This window comes from Gymnoscopelus microlampas (assembly GCF_963454915.1).
Source record: "Gymnoscopelus microlampas genome assembly, chromosome: 12".
NCBI classification, from domain to species: Eukaryota; Metazoa; Chordata; class Actinopteri; order Myctophiformes; family Myctophidae; genus Gymnoscopelus; species Gymnoscopelus microlampas.
In genome coordinates, this window is record NC_139949.1 from 28,424,207 (window position 1) to 28,442,123 (window position 17,917).

The following is a 17,917-nucleotide window of genomic DNA, read 5'->3' on the forward strand; positions in this document are numbered from 1 at the left end:
GGCAATGAGAGACTTGAAAAAAAAACATGTTGTTCAAAAATAGATATATTATTATTATTATTATTGAGTGGACTGGCCTTAATTTTGCTTAATCACTTATGCTGTACTTAATCTTACAATCAGAAAAACAAATCTGTAATTGTTTTTCAAAGATATAATGTTTTTTGGTTTGCAGCCTGTCCTATACAGACAAATACAACTTGCTTTTATGATTCCAGATATTCTTCAGTGTCTGCTAAAGGCCAAACATTATGTACAATTTGGAAATAAGTTTATGTTGCTCTATTGTTTAATGTTAACTGCAAATTGGTCCTAAAGTAAAAAAAAGCTGAATTCATTGTCAATGTTAAACGTAATCAGCTATTATAGGTTATTAAGGACATTTATGATGACTAGAGGTTCGGGCTCTCACATCTAGACTTTGGCCTGCTATGGGGCCCTCACACCTATGTCACTGCCAATCCGATCAATAATTCTGAGTCATAGTGTCTTGGGCTTTGTCAGTACCCATTATACCGGTCTACCTGTGTCTCTTATGCCCATATATGGAGATTTCTGTATCTGTCAGTCCTTGTCCCTTTTATGCCCATATATGGATATCCCTGATGTATGCCCATACCTTGTATATTGGCATGCCCATCTATGGGCATATTGTTCGGATCTGTGGCTCTGGACAACCAGAGCTCCCATATATGCCTATATATGGGCATGTCGGGGTTGTTTATGGTTATGTCAGAGTCATAGTGACATGCCTATACTGGCAACTTGGTGTCACTGACACACCTGAAATGGAAAACAGATAAAAGTAGGTTAAAGTTAAAGCTCTATATTCTGATAGTAATCATTGCTATAGAGTGTTTGTTCAGTAACAGAAGTCTCCCTGTCTCTCCATCTCTTTAATAAACAGAAAACACATTTTCATGTAGGTGACAAAAATGGTAGCCAATCAGGAAAGAGTACCCATTTATCAGCTTCATTTTATAGTGTTCCAGTTACAATTTTGTCTGCTCATTTATTTGTCATCACTTCCAATTGCACTTGTTTAATCTGTATCCTGATTGGATAAAATTGGTATCACGACTTGAAAATGCATGTTCTGTTTAAGAGCTGCCTGGAGAGACATGGAGACTCCTGTTACTGAACTGAATATAGAGCTATTTAACACTTATTTTAACCAAATACTTACCCTACCTTTAAATTAATGAATTAATGAATAAGTCAATAAATACATAAATACAAGCAATGTTTGAATACATTCATAATCATTCTTAATATTGATGGGCCTACCATAGCTATGCTAGTCAATTGCAGATGGATTTCTTTTGAACTATAAGGTTTGTGTGATTCAGTGTTCCCAACCATGGATGTATACAAATAATTTACAGTAGGGCCTACATTAAGTGACTCAGCAAACAAGCATATCGAGGACAAGGAGTGGCTTGTGATTTAGGTCACAGCATTCCCTCCAGGCAGGCAGTCTGTCACCTGATACCCGACGCGTGATCGCTACGTCAGTGTGCTCAAGGCAGAACGGCCTGGGCCTGGCCTGCCTCGATAAACTGGTTTAGCTTCACTGGAATGTGTTTGTGCAATGTACAAGCCTCCTGTACTTTGCCCTGAGTAAATAAAGGGCTGCTTACAAAACAGGCTCCTGGAGAAAAAGGTGACTAGATCTATTCATTGACACGAAACGTAACGTTGTATAAGACTTTAATAGTCTTGATGAGCCAGTTTTCATTCAAGGCATTTGCATTTTGATTCGTTGATACAATCAATCAGTGAAAACGAATTGGCATAGATAGAATGTAGATACACGTGTGACGCCAATCCTAGGATAGCTTATCAGTGGTTGGACTTTGTTTTGGTGTGTGCCAACGTTGACTTTGAGCAACTGATAGTGTTGGCCCCACACGTCAGAAATTTCCACAATAACAGGTCACATTTGTTTATGGATCTTATAGAAATGCCGGCTCGTTCACGATTAATTTGTCTCCGTGTTGCTAATTTACACTGAAAACGTTGCGTAAATAAATTAGCATTAATTCTGATCTATAGCCTAATTTATGGGTTTGTTTACAGGATGGATCTTGTGAAACATGCGGGTGGCTGTCACTGTGGGGCTGTCAGATTTGAAGTCTGGAGTTCTCTTGACCTTCTTGTTTTCCATTGCAAGTAAGGATGACCCATATAAGAAAAGTGTGCGCTTGTGCTATACATATACGCACGCACACGCACACACACACACACACACACACACACACACACACACACACACACACACACACACACACACACACACACACACACACACACACACACACACACACACACACACACACACACACACACACACACCAATAGACACAAGAACCCTTACTTTACTAATGTATGTTTCTTTCTTAAGTTGTAGCATTTGCACCAAGAAGCAAAATCATCATTTTATTGTGCCAAAAAAGCATTTCACACTTTTACAGGTGAGAATACAATTGAACCTTATAACTAAAAGTAATAATTTGGGTTTAAACATGATGATGGAGCTTCTACTTCATAAGTTCAAGTGACTATCAATTTAGAATATCAGTTTTTTCTTATCTCTCCTCAGGGGTCTGAAAATCTGACAATCTACACATTTAACACACATGTTGCCAAGCACAGCTTCTGTAAAACCTGTGGAGTCCAGAGTTTCTACACTCCTCGCTCTAACCCTGATGGATATGGTAAGTATGACTGCTAAGCGAGTCATATTTGTCAACCAAACAGGAGATGGCACAAAGCAAACATGAAAACACCAAGCAAGCCTTTAGCCTACTGTTGTTTTCTCTCCCTAGGTGTTTCTCCCCACTGTCTGGATCCAGGTACTGTGCGAAGTGTCACAGTTGAGAACTTCTTGGGCGAAAAGTGGGAAGAAAGCATGCTAGCGCACAAGAAAATAAGAGAGATGTCTAAACCTGCAGCAGAAAATACAGGCCTAGAATAAGACAGCTGTGATATCACAGGGTCATCGCTTACGTTAATAATGAAAAAATATTTTGACATTGGGTACCATTACATGAAAAGCTAAATTCTAAGTTGAAGGTAGGGTATGTGATATTCCTTTGTTAATATAAGTGTTAAACTATTCTGATAGGATTGCTATAGTGTTTGTTCAGTAACAGGGGTCTCCCCGTCTCTCCAGCTCTTTAATAAACAAAATGCATTTTCAGGTCGGGAAACCAATTTGATCCAATCAGGTAAAGAAGTGAAATTAGAAGTCATTACACAAATAAATGAGCAGACAGCATTGGAACTGGAACAATATAAAATTGAAGCTGATAAATTGGTACCCTCTCCTTGGTTATTGGCTGAAAATTTGCAACCCACCTGAACATTTATTTTCTGTTTATTAAAGAGCTGGAGAGGTGGGGGGGACCCGTTATTGAACAAACACTATAGCAATGAATACCTTTTAACAAAAAACATTTTGTTTTTACCAAAGAATATCACTTACCCTATACCTTTAATATCAGCTCAGATTGCCTCCATAGCTGTGGGTGCTCAGCTACTGTCAGTGCTAAAGTGGAACTCCAAAAAGAAAAAAACAAGACCTCGACTCAGATGCACATTTTTTATTAATGCTACATCAGCCTGACATAGCATAAACTTGACCCACTTCCTTTGGTGTTTTTTTTACACTTAATATTGGCTCTGACAGCTCACATTCAAAGCTAACAACTAGAACAGATTAATTAACTTTTCAGTGTTTTAACTAGGAGTAATCAGGTGATGTCTTCCCAAAAGACAAGCAAAGAAGAAAATAGCACTATACCACCGTTTTATTCCCCATACCAGCTCACTCTTTAAGAGCTACAATCAGTGCGTCCATATGTGCTTCAAACAGGCTCTTAATATATTTTTAGGTTCTTTGGTCCTTGTGGGATCATCTGGAATGTGTTGACAAGCATGTAACGTGAAAAAAAGATGTAGAGATAACGAAACCACAGAAGTTGAGTGCGATGACAAAGCATGGCCTCCTGAGAGAAAAACAAGGAGACATGTTTGAGAGACATTGATTAGTCCAGTTAAAAGTGAACATTACATTTATTCTATATTGTACGGTATTGAAGAATCTAATGCTTTGGTTCCACAATTAAGATATAGCCTGTTAACATGTGTGACATATAAAACAAATATTTAACCAGCAAACAAACTGTCCATTTGGAGCCTCACCCTGGCTTGTCTGTAGCCCTTTAAGCCTATGACACAGCAGAGACGGGATGGCAAGAGCCAGCTTAGAGGGAGCTCCAGATAGGAGAGATATTTCCTGAGGACGCCAACAGTCACCAAAGAAAGCAGACAGCAGTCTGGCAGAACAGACAGAGACCCATTTAGCGGTTAATGTCATTTATGGTTCACATTAAACAAACGGTAGTAGGCCATGTGAACACAGTGCTCTCCATGGACAACATTCATGGAGTAGTTGTTTACAATATGTCCAGTATTCTGCAGTTTACAGAGAACTTAGGTCATTGGCTAAAAGTGGATTGGTAGCTGTTGGAAAAGATCAGAGAGTCTTGCCGAGCAGTTATATGAACAAGATATTGATATTATACACTGGCTCCCCGTAGCAGCTCCCCGTAGCAGCTCGGATCCAGTTTAAAACCCTGGTGCTAGCCTATAGGGCAGTGAAAGGAACAGCTCCTTCCTACCTCCGGGCTATGGTTGATGCCTACACCCCTGCCCGACCACTTCGGTCTGCCACCTCGGGGCGACTGATTCCCTCGTCACTCAAGGGTCCTTCTGGTCGATCGACACGGTCACGACTTTTTTCTGTTCTGGCCCCACAGTGGTGGAATGAACTTCCCACTGAAGTCAGGACAGCAGAGACACTGCCCATCTTTCGCCGCAGGCTGAAAACCCACCTCTTCAGGAAACACTACCCTTCCTCTTTGCCTGGCCTACTTGTTGTTAACTAGTTGTACGAACTCTTGTTTTAGTTTTGTATTGTTTTATTGGATCTTGTTTAGTCGATACACATATTTGTTTGAGCTCGTGCTCATTTGATTTAGCTATTTTGTCTCATCTGTTTAAGAAAGAAGGTAGCTGATATATTGCACTTTTACCTTAGCGCTAGGTATACTCTTGGTTGCTTGTTTATTGCAGGAAATGTACTTAAGACTTCTGGTGATTAGTAGTTTTCGTTCCCTACCTATGTTGAATACACTTATTGTAAGTCGCTTTGGATAAAAGCGTCTGCTAAATGACTGTAATGTAATGTAATGATGAAGAATCACGTTGTGGCTCAGATCCAAATGACCACCAAATGAATAGGCAAGGTCATATAAAATCAAAGTAATTATAGCTGCAGCCTTACTTCCGTGTTCACATCTACCTACATTACCAACACATCTTTATATCAAACAAAGGTGTCACAGAGGCCCTTTACATTGATTAAATCCTCTTTTTCAAACCTTGTTTGACACAGAAGCACAGCAAAATGTCTGTTTTATATATCTACTTCTATAGTTGAGGTCACAAGTTTAGGCAAGTGTTTATGTGAATGTCTTTATCCAGTGGGTCAGATGAACTACAAAGTTGCTGTAGTTGACCCCTTGTCCTAAAATAGAGTGCATCCTGTACTCTCAACATCCATATGATGTGAGGCCAGGACTCGTGATGTGGAGACGTCTTCTTGTCATTGGACAGGAGGGTGGAACAGTATGGAGCTGTATATGATCTACTGAAAAGACTGATGCTGTATGCAGCACTATTGTTACACTAAACCCCTTCACATACTATAGGTGAGCTCCTTAGTGCTGTGGGTTTGTGTATACTATATACGTCAGGTCAAAGTTTGGAATTTAACTGTTGATCTGTTAATAAACATCTCTCACGGAAAGCTTGACATAAATTACTATTGCAATGCTCTTTACTAAATAAAAAAAATAAAAATAAAACAAAACCAAACAAAAATACTAATAATTCAACAATAACATAACTTCCCTCGTGTCTTACACCATTGTTTGTTGTTGTTCGTTGTCAAAAGCAAGCTTCCTACTGCCACCATGAGACTAACAAAATGTAGAGGTAAAGCAAAGAATCACAGGAATCATTTGAACAGTAGAGGGTGCTCTAAAGTAATGCAACAGCTCACCTTGAAGCAGTTTTCTTTAGTCTCTCATCATAAATTATATAAATACTTGTGACCTGGTGTGTTACATGTTTTTTTGCCATTTATTCAGAGCTCTTCTCCAGCTCAACCATGCATTACATATGTTGTTACCAATATCCACACCTTGGAGCAGTCCAGTTAGTACAACATTCTTCACTGTCAGTCACTGAGAACCTTCACTGGGGCAGTTGGGCTCAATAACTAGTACTGAAATGCTACTGAGACCTGAGGAGCCTCAATAGCAGTGTTCGGTGGAGCTATTTCCAATCAGTTCAGGAGATATTGTATATCAGAACCCACTAAGTTCTATTTGAAAAGTGTGTCTTCACAGAGCGTGGGGGCCTTAAACTTACCATTGTGTACTTGGCCAGTGGAGGCAAGGTGACTGCGGGTAGAGAAAAGAATAATATTACAGATTGAAACATTAATAATAATGTGCTTGTGTGTCTTATAATAAATGGGTAGAGGTCTGCAGTTGTAGGCCCTTAGAAACAAGCAACACCAGACAAGCGGTGTTAAAGCAACAACCTGGTTGGTTGTTGAAATGAATTGGCACGTGCCACCCATTGTAAACCATGGGTCATAATTTCTACATTATCTATATCTATATATTCTGCAGTTGCAACAAAGTCTAAAGTCTCTTATAACATATAATTCAAGCTGAGAATATACAGTACAAGGCTTCCTACATTTAGTTAAACTATATTTGTTATTGTGAAAAAGGTTTCAGGATTAGGGTATAAGAGCAAGCCAAGAGTAAACAATGTGGCAAATAGAAAAATGACTGCGCAATACAAAGTAACGGGAATCATAAGATCTGATTTTGAGAGCACAGTTCTTAAAAGCGAATGATGACTGGAGACTGTCTGGAAGCCAAGGGTGGGGGTGCTCAGTTATGAAAAAGACCAGTGCAGTAGTCGGTTTGAGGCATCCACATATTGTGTGGGATTTTCGACAATATACTCATCGCCACACAATACTCCGAACCTGTTTTTTTTCCTCCCTTCGTCTGATGCAACTATGCTGGCAGGCCTCTCCAAACCACAGCTGTCCTCCCACCTCAGGGACATGATTTAGTAGCACTCTTTAAAGCCTCATTTAAACTTTGTTGCACTATGTGCACACCATGCATAACACATCGTTAGCTTGAAAATCTGTTATTTTCGGTGAGCAACACCATCATGTGACAAAGAATAAATAAGGCTTAATAGCAGGGCTATGTGATTCTCCAGTGGAGTATCGGTGTGTTTGGATGACCTCTCAGCTATGTAACAGATTAATTATTGAGAACTGAGTGTTTATGTGTTTGCTTCTCTGTGGGGGAGAAGGGAGTGTTGATGTGTTAATGTGTGCATGTGTGTGCTGTATAATTGCGAGTCTAAGACTAGATCCTAAAGGGCTAGTTTCAGGGTGTACATGCACACTATAGATAGCCTTTAGGCTTACATTATACTATGTGCAAGGAAGATACCAAGTTTTTTATGTAAAGGATGTTAAAAAGTAAAACGGTTCTGCTGATTTCAAAATCTTAATGTTAGGTTGGTACCTGACTGCTTTGTGGATGGCTATGTGATTGGCATGACCACTCACTCCTCTTTCATCGAAGGTCAGTACCTGAAATGGCAAAATACCCGATTGTACCGGTGAGAATACAGAATCCAGAGAGCTAAATGTGAATTTAAATAAACATAAGCGAAAGGAGTAAGAGATTTGTCTTGGGTTAATGGAAGGGTTTCAGTATGTCTGACAGTAGAGCTGCTTGGCCGCAGACAACTGATATTTAAAAGCCTTCTTTCTGCCTGCATGCTTGCACACTAGAGGAAGAAACAAAAAAATCAGGTCAAAGGGAAAGAAAAAGTGCTTGTCTAAAAGGAACTGCATTTGTTAGGCTCATTCTTAGTATACCATGACGTTGTCTCTAAAACCAAACATGAAGGGGGGATACCTTAGCCAACAACCATTTTAAGTGACCTATGACCTTTTTTGTGTCAAAATGAGAGAATCCCTTGAGACCGTTCATTCTTGCTGGTCTAGGTATGGGAAACCAAAATCCAGTTGAAACATTAACAAACAGAGAGAGACCCACATTTCTGTAGAAGGCTGGAATGCTGCCAAACCAAGCAAACAATGCTATTTGAAGCTTGTCCTCAAGACCAGGAAAAGGTAGGTTGGAGCAAACCACTCTTTACATAATGTTTCTAGTTAAATACATAATCTTTTTGTTGAATATATAGTAAAAGTGAAGTAAAACCCATCATTCACAATTGAAGGCAAATGTATACTTTGTTGTACAACCCTTTCAACAATGGTGGGAAAAACTGTTGAAAATACATATTTATTTTGACAGTATATATTCATTATAAATCAGCCTTTGGCGAGTGAATGTGTTTCCTCATATAGCTCTTGTTTCCTTTTCAGTTTCTGGGCACATCTTTGCTGATGAGCCTTGGCAGGATGGGAGGAGCCAATGTTTATAACTGGGTTTGATAACAGCCGTAAAGTCCAATTTATGTTTTGTAGTATGTTGGTGTTGCATGAAGAAAATAGCCGATCTACAAGCTCACAACACATTGCGGATGCAACGCGTTTTGAGCTTGTAGATCGGCTATTTTCGGCATGCGACACCGCTGTATGACGAAGTCCAAATCAGGCTTAACTAGGACAGATAGAAACATCAAACTGTTTGGTCTGAGGGGAGCTGCACGCATCCTCCTACTCTTATGTCCCCTCTAATCATTTTTCCAAGAGTAGTGTTGTGTACAACTTTGACTGCAAATGTTCATTCGTTTTTCACACACGTTAACTATTTTTGTCCTTGCTGAGAGACCAGAAGAGACATTGTTTTCATAAATATAAATGTGCCACATTCCTCTGACCTAATAGTGTGGACAACTATGGGGGACTGATAAGAATCTCTACATAAACACTCAAACATGTCTGCTGTAGCAGAAGCCACATTTCTCCTGGTTTTGGAAAAGGCTAAGAAGACATAACTTCGGCTATACAAAAGGCAAACAGGAGGCCGCCCTGTAAGTACAATGCATGCAAGTGGATGTCATGGTCAGATAAAAAACAAACACGGAATTATTATGCAATAGGGCACAATACTAACATAAGAAAACAGCAAAAAGTGGTGACAGCAAATGTAATTTGTTTATTATTTTGAAAGTATTAAAAAATAGCTAAGCATACCATGTTGAATGAATTAGCTCTGATGTGCTTGATGATTACAGAAGAGGCCAAGGAGATGCTCCATTCTGCATTGGGGTCATCAGGAAGTTTTCTGAAAGAGATCAAAATGGCTAAAGCTATTTTCTCCATCGCACAACAGTGTTGCTTGCAGACAAGAAGATATATGTTTTTAAATCAGTTCTTGTCAGCAAGTTACTGACCTGTACGTAATGTACATCCAACATACGGTACTGTACATAAGAGCAGCATTTAATTTTTTGGTGCTTTTTAGGCATTTTCGTTTTCCAGAAGCACACTTCTAAACGGTGCTGATTTAGCCAACCTTTGAAAAGGATCTCTTTTGGAATGTGACCACCAGGGAGTGCTGGGAAGTCCTGAGGTTAAGGGTCGAAGGGCCTGAGCATCCTGTTCATCTGAAACTACAGTCCAGGGACATCATCACACACACTACCCCAACTAGTCCATTCTCTATACCTATGTACATTTATTTTTTTTCCCTATGGTTTTGGTTTTCAGTTTCCCTAACTCTTCGGGCTATACTCCCTCACCTCAGAGACATCAGACACCTAAAATAAAGAGAGAAGCAGACAGTGGCACAAACACATACTGAGAGGGATTCAGACCTCTCGGGTCAAGGCAGTTCAAGTGAAAACAAAGTCCTGGGGGCTTCATTAGAAATACAGGTGGAACCAGCTTGCTCATACTGTAGCTTAAGGGGGCATTTTACTTTAAAACACATGCAGCCATTTTAATGTTTATTCTAGGTGTTTTTTTAAGTTCCTTGATTCAGTATTTAAATATTTAATATTCATTTGATCAGACACCCCCCCTCCTATTTAAACCTATTGAGCTTCAAACTCCATTTTAACCATGTTAGACTCATCGGAAAACACGTCCCTGGTTCTGGTGACTTATATTGCCATTCTAAAGTTTAGTTACTTTTTTCATTTATTTTATTTTCTTCCAAAACAGTTTCTTTAAAACAAATGATGCATTAATTAGCAACAGAAAATCTTGTAAGCTTGTAGATCAGCTATTTTTGCTATTCATTGTATGACGAAGTATATACTGTAGGTAGGGCTTATTAAGTATTTAATCAAACAAGAAACTCTTACAGCAGACCAATGTGTAACCTGGTGTGTTGTACATTTGGACAAATGGTGGTCTGTGTGTGTGTGTTTGTGTGGGTGGGTGAATAGAGGATTTTCCACCTCCCACTTACTTCCCAACAATGAGCCAGGACAGTTGAGTCAGTGGCTGTAAGAGATGGATTAGGTCACAAATCTAATGGCTGTCAGTGGTGTGAGGTTCAGGCATTGGGGGGTGGGTGGAGGGTGCAGGGCTGTGTCACAGGGGTGGGGGCATTGGGGAACTATGGCTGACATCAGGGTTCAGAGGTAGTTTAAAATGATCTATCATGAGATTGAATGCACTGCCCCATGACGTGTTGATAACTGCAACCTTCTTGTTCGAAGAAGAGTATTTATTTTTTATCCCAGTTCAAATGGAATTTAAAAAAATATTTGTTTTATTATTTCCCCATGCCACAATAGCAGCTTTAATGACAATTTGGTCAATAGTTTAGGTTATAATGAAAGGGGGGGGGGGGTCTTCATCTTGGCTTCACAGCTTGGTTCAAGACCTATTACAATGTGCTGTTTCTGACGATCATGTTTTCATTTATTTAATGACTTCATAAATATGACAATTTGTCTTAAAGGCCTAGCAACCGTAGTGAAGCAAAAGTGAACACAGAGAGTAAAAAATAAAAATGAAAAAAGGACACCTGACCTTTCTCGAGCAGGATGCAGGCTGAGTATCAGCTTCACTATGGCAACAGTACAAAACGTCCTAGAGTAACCTCCCCAGCCCCCTTTGTGGCTTTGCATGTGGACGTCTAATTGCTTGCAGGCATCTGTATGCAGTTGTTGAACTTTGGCCCAGTAAAGTGATTGGATGAGTGTGTCAGAGAGGGCTTGTTTAGTCTGGTCACATGACCCACAGGCCTAAACTGCCAGAGTCAGATTATATGTTGTAGTGGGATTGGCTGAGATGTCACTACATGCTGCCATTATTACGCCCACAATAAATATCCCATCATAATGAGTCAATTGTATCTATAATAGCGACATTGTAGACACAATCTTGTCTATTTTGTACAATAGACATTTACAGAAATATGAAATTGCAATAAGGCTAATGCATTTGCAGTATTTACAATCTTCTGGTAATATGTGATAAAACCCTAAAAAAAAAAAAACTAAACAGTGTAGTCTGATGCTGGCTCTGTTTTGTTTGTTTGTTTGTTTTTAACTTTATATAGAAACTGTGGAGTTGGCTAACCAGAGAAGAACATAGCCAGTGGTGGGGTGAATCAGTGGGGTGAATTGAACAGGGATTCAAGAAATATCTATTATTATCTATTCTAACATTCCAACTAAATGCGGTTGAATCGCCACCTTAACCACTTAAACTCTCCAGAGTGCTCTATAGGCCCATCTCCGGTTTTCACTTTACACTAAATATCTTCGCCAAAAATAGAAACTCAAGCTTGTAGATCGTCTATTTTAGCAGAATGTCCCCCCTAGAATAGGAACGATAGAGTTCATGTGGTTTAATATTGATACATTTTTACACCCCTAGTGGACGTGGTCAGCAAAGGCTATATTCACACCTAGTCAATGCAATGGGGGATGGCACATACTGCTGTCCACCATTGGTACACAGTAAAATCCTGAGTGCTAATTTAACTCTAGAACAACTAGAAAAATGTGCTCCTCGGAGCACAGGTCTCCGCCAGGCCGGGTTGCCTAACCAGGGCCTGGCAAGCACGGACTGATGGACATCGGGACAGGGGCGAAAACATAGTCAAAAAGTTACACATTATAATAGATTTCCCAGCACAGGTCAGTAGCTGCATCAGAAGGCCAGAGTTATACATTTTACATGGGAGACAGAGAGAGACTGATTTGAGATATGACAAAAAGTGCAAATTGAGACATGGAGGGAGGAAGTAATTAAGAGGTAGAATAGGATGAACGTGTGCAGTGAACAGATCTAATGGTGCAGAGCGTAGACAGAGGTCAAGCCAGGGCAAGAGCAGAGGCAGCAAAGCGTGCTCATATCGGGCTTGATCACAAAGGCCCCAACATGCACTGGGGCCCCCGATACTGTCAACACAGCTGTCCTATTCAGCTGGCATTAAAGGGAAAATCCACTTTAAAACAGAATTCACATGTTATCCCTGTGATCTTGGACAGTGAAGTTTAGTTTTGTGAGCATTCACAAGTCTCATCTATAGCCGTTATCAAGAAACAGATGGAAATTTGCCAATAGTGAGATTAAAGGTGTTATTCTGAGGCATGGAATGTTTTTTAGGTTAATAGCTGTTGGCACAATAATGATATAACAGGCCTATCAGAAATGAACCGGCTGTAAAGTTCAAGAGGACAGTGTGAAACTCAAATCTACAAATCCTTGTCAAAAGGAGCAATTCTGGCTGTAGGAATTACTAATATTCTTCCTAGTAGATTTGTTTTATGCTACTATGACATTGTCTAAGAGTAAGCAAGCACAAGCTGCAAATAAACTTCATACATGATATTTAATTCATATGACAGACGGTCATATTCCATTTTGAAACAAACAGAAATAGAGATTGATGAATCGTCTGGATAACGCATGACTAAGCTATTTTTGCTGATAAAAGTGTGGCAGGTGTAAATGCGTATGGAATCCATCTAGATTAGAAACTAGAAATGCTTTCTGCTTTCCCCTTACATTCAGTGCAAATTGTTATAGTCAAACATGATATAACTTGATGTACAAAAAACATTCTAATCTATTGGCATTTTGTGGGAGCTAAACCTAACAAATGTTTCTCTCTGTGAGATTAAATATATGATAAGGAAGGTTTTTATGCCATTGCTTGGCAGGAGTCTAGCCATCTATATTGTCTGTATTGTTGTTTTATACTTTTTGAAATATTTAACTTTAATTTTATAATGGAAGTAATATCTTGGATAATACCGTTCCCATGTGGATACCAAAATCCACATGATTCTATTTCGTTTTTTGTGTGAGCAAGACAAGATAATTGAAGAAGGGTCAAGTGAAGGATGTACATCTGGACCTTCTTGGCAAGGGAAGTAATGAATAAAGATATAACTGTGGCCAACCAACAGACACACAAAAAGGAAAACAGATCAGAGTGACCTACATTGGAGTGCCCAGAGCAGAGCCAAAATGTATCCCAGTCCTTGGCAGTTGGCTTCAGCAGACATGGGAAGAAAAGGAGGGGGGAGTGGAGAGAGAGAGGAGGGAGTGAGGGAGGTGGAGAGAGATTCGGGTGAGAGTTCTCCAAGAGCAGTTTAGGCGTGTGTTTTTGGGCAAACAACGAAAACACAGGAGGGGAAAACGGGCTGCACTCCAGACAGTGCTTAGATCAAAGTTCAGCTATGTTCTGTGTGCACAAGATGATAAAATTGTATGGTGTGTGTGTGTGTGTGTGTGTGTGTGTGTGTGTGTGTGTGTGTGTGTGTGTGTGTGTGTGTGTGTGTGTGTGTGTGTGTGTGTGTGTGTGTGTGTGTGTGTGTGTGTGTGTGTGAGAAACACCAACAATGTTCTCTGGGGCAGACAATCTGGGCACCATGCCATTTTATTACTGTGAGTTCCAGGTTAGTACCAGAGTTCATGCTGCATTCTTGTTGAGCCAACCTGTATTTAACTACCAAGAAACGCAATCATTTTCTGGTAAAGCTGCAAAGCTCATCCACACATAAATCAGCTTTTGCAGAGTTTCACCTTTTGCCATTAGTTTCACTGTAACATGGCCATGCCAACAGTAACCCTCCCTGCTGGATCAACAACACAAGAAAGAAAAATACAACATCATTATCATTATTCTCTCCGCCAGGCCGAGACTATGTTTTGCACCCTGTCCGTCCGTCTGTGTGTTTGTGTGTGTGTGTGTGTCCGTCACCCCCTCTGTCTGTGATCAGCTAATCTCCGGCACAGTTGGCTTGATCGCAGCAAAACTGTGAACACACACTCCCTGGATGCCAATTCAGAACCTCTGCCCCGAATTTTTCACATGGGCCTGTTATAGCGGCACCAGGGGGCCGCTTTTTGCAAAACACATTTTTTGACAGTACTCCTACAGATTTTATCCAAACATCACGCAAATGTAGCCTTTTCAAGTTGTATATTTGTTCTCTTATTACTTTGGGTATGAAATGACAATGTTATGAAATGTATTTTTTGCAGGACTATTTAATTTTTTCAAATGATTTTTTATTACAAATCGTGCATGGCTTTCAAGTCAAATGACAAAAATAATTTGTCAAAGGATTATATTTGATGGTCATTTTTGGGATTTCGACATTTTGGATGTCTCTCAATCTGCTGAAGATGTTTTGTTCAACCTACTAATACTCTCATAGTTTGGTAGGGAGAGGAAAAGAAATGAAGCAGTGAAGCAGAATTCTTTATTTTTCACCAACAGACTTACCAAACTCTCATAGATAAGAAAAATTAAAGTTAAATTGGCACTTTGTTATCCAACCTACCCTCAAGTGAAAAAGAAATAATCTGGTTGGTTATGTCCATAAGCAAAAAAGATCATGTTTACTCAATTACATGAAGAAATATAATGTGTGGTAGTCTACGTCCCATGAGACAAACTTCTAAAGGCCTTTGAGGTCTAATCATTTATATCCCCATTGACACGGACAGGGACATCAGGCCCTGTTGGCTAGGCTCTGTTGTAGTAAGAATGGAAGAGTTTGATTGGTGGTCAACTTAAGTCACTTTTTGTTCTGAGAAACGGGGGTTGGGGGAAGGGCTTGACATGCTCTAATAGGCTGGCATGCTGGGTTCTAACAGCTAATTTATACATTGTTGCACACATCGTGTTTTTTATTATTTATTTTCAGTGAACAAAATGGTCATATGACAAAGTATAAATTAGGCCTACAACTAGGCCTAGACTTTGAGATACGGTAGCGCAAGTATTCTTGTTGAATTATATTTTTAACCATGCAGTCTCATTAAAAAAACAATCATGTAATGTCTATGCTACAATTTGTTAATGACAAGAATACTAGTCATCAAAATGATTAACTTAAACTATTTTCTGTATTTTCTATTAACACTGATTTTGTGAATTAATGAGATCAGATATTTATTTTTTCTTCTATAATAATAACAATATATTAAACAAGAATATTTCAATATCTAAATTGTCTTCCTTTGTTGCATACTGTAGTCTTACTTACAGAGATGTACTAATAACATTTTTTCCTTCCCGATACCCATAACTTGCGTATTGGTCAATACCGAGAACCGATCCGATACCAGTGTGTAATAAATAAATAAAATATCTCAAAGTGAGGTCCAGGGATCCTCTAGGACCTAGAGTCTAGGTTCCTTGACATGGTTCCAAATGGACCTGTATATGTGATTGATTGATTGATTCATTTATTAGCAGTTTGCAAAAAAAAGTACAGTACAATGAAAGTTCAGTTCAATACCAAATACCCCAAGCCTATGGCTTGTTTCCATTGAGCTCCTTGTGTGTAACTCTGAGAGAGTACAAATGGAATTTGTACACTCTCAAGAGTTATGGGGGTTCTTGGAATTCAAAAGTTTGAGAACCACTGATCTAGGAATAAATAACATTTCCATTATTAATAATTGTTAAAGTGCAAAACAATAATGTAAATAGTAGTGCAACATCAACTGAAGCATTCAAAATATTTACTGTAAATGGCATATCATATGAAAATGACGTGGTATCGGAATGGCACAGACTGGCATACTCGCGATACCACTGTGACGGCCCTGCCCCCTCTGCCTTCACTGATGGCCAGAGTGAGTAGGGCGGAGTGTGGCAGGCCGTTAGCCCAACTGGGTGCAGCTGGGTGAGGTGGTTTGGGAGAGTATATAGGGAGCTCTCCCACAACATCTCATTCTCTCTCTCTCCTCCCTGAAAGCAGGATCTCTGCAACCTGGCCTGTGGGGCCTAACCCTTTGTTTTCAGTTCTTTTACACCTTATACAACACTCGCACTGCACATTACACACATCCATACATTGCATTACTGATTACTGACTTGTTCACACCTCATACTTCTGATTGCTTTTTGATTATCTATATTATTTAATTAGTTCAGAACAATAAATATAATTTAAACGTTTGACCTTGTGTGGACTCCCTCTTTTGCCATGTATAACCCTAGTGCATGACACCACCGGCACCGATACCAGCTTTTAGGCAGTATCGGCAGCTTTTCTGATATTGGTTTCCGTATCGGAACAACTCTACTTACTTATGGTCGGCTATGGTGACTCTGGAGGCTGGTATCCCCAACACTGCACAGCTTTTCACAAGTTCCTCTTTACGCTGAGCTCCTTGATTGTAGAAATTTCCTGTATACATTTGGGGCAAAGATCAGGAATTGGATGAGTTATTTAAAAAGAATTAAGCAGTCAATAGATTTTCTTTTCAGACAGTCAGTCAGCAATATCTGTTTCACAATATTAGAATATCGTTCAATAATTATTATGAGAGAATTACGTTTTTTTTATTATATTTTCAGTAATCTAATCATTCATTATCTATGCAGCTCAATGAATAAACTATATTTGGAGGCAGCTACGCAGACACCAAAATGTAAACAAATAACAAAAAATAAACAAATTAAAAATGTATTGTTTCCAATTCACATTTTCTTTTTAAATTATTAGTAAAAGCAGTAAACAATAGTATAGTAGGCTAGGCTGCCTCGTTAACCATAAACGGGGACATTTTGCGATCACACAAGCGGTAAAAAAGAAAAGAAAAAAAGAGTGGAATATTCCATTCCAGGATGTGTACATTATATGCTAAATCCTGGTGAAAACCCTAAGAACAAAACTGATCCAAATCAAAGAGACCAAATAATATTAATAATATTTGTTCAGTGTTTTAAAAATGCTGCCATCGCTACAGTTCAAAGTATAAGAAATAATTATTATTCTGATACCTTGAGATAAACACAGTAAGTGAACTTGGGCCTTGAACTCGACGAGTCTTAAGATAGTCGGCGCGAAGAACATGCATTCATCATCTGGATGTGCAGTTACAATCAGTGCTCTAATGTCACGGTTATCTGCACCAGATACAGGAACCTGCTCTTCTCTACTGGACGAACAACTCATTAAACGTTTAAAAGAGGTGACACTGTTTAGTTGATGTCGATGGTACATCCATTTTATCCAAACAAAGTACGATATAATAACCAAGAGAACAAGGAAAATAACCATTGTTGTGGACCGTCTCCATAAACAATCCGGGTTGAAACAAAGCCTCAAAGGCCAAGAGTTCCACATTTTAATGCAGTCTGACTGGCGTAAACGTATTAACCACTTAAACTCGATATATTATAACTCAATGCTTAAACCCCAGAGTCCGTCCTCAGGGCTCCATACTAGTGTATTTTCAGTTTTCTGTCATTGTGGGGAAAGCTTTCACTGCTGTGTTGCGTTGTGAGCTTGTCGATCTGCTATTTTCAGCGAAAGCTTTCCCCACAATACCGAT

The 17,917-nt window shown here is 39.3% G+C and overlaps 1 protein-coding gene across 1 annotated transcript; it reads right to left on the bottom strand.

Annotated features, from left to right (window-relative positions):
* Window positions 1-2,997: 2,997 nt before the first annotated feature.
* Window positions 2,998-17,654, bottom strand: pigl (phosphatidylinositol glycan anchor biosynthesis, class L). Its single transcript, XM_084074531.1, has 7 exons — window positions 17,364-17,654; window positions 16,668-16,767; window positions 9,341-9,431; window positions 7,695-7,762; window positions 6,502-6,533; window positions 4,207-4,340; window positions 2,998-4,010 (listed from the first exon to the last, which is right to left on the bottom strand). The coding sequence occupies exons 1-7, from the start codon at window positions 17,641-17,643 to the stop codon at window positions 3,882-3,884; spliced, it is 834 nt and encodes a 277-aa protein (XP_083930657.1). The 5' UTR covers window positions 17,644-17,654; the 3' UTR covers window positions 2,998-3,881.
* Window positions 17,655-17,917: the final 263 nt, after the last annotated feature.

Coding starts and splice junctions, on each gene's coding strand:
- pigl (XM_084074531.1), bottom strand. CDS start 17,643: ATGGTTATTTTCCTTGTTCTCTTGGTTATTATATCGTACTTTGTTTGG. Junction 7,763..9,340: donor GAGCTAATTCATTCAACATG/GTATGCTTAGCT, acceptor TTGCCATTTCAG/GTACTGACCTTCGATGAAAG. Junction 4,011..4,206: donor AGGGCTACAGACAAGCCAGG/GTGAGGCTCCAA, acceptor TTTTTCTCTCAG/GAGGCCATGCTTTGTCATCG.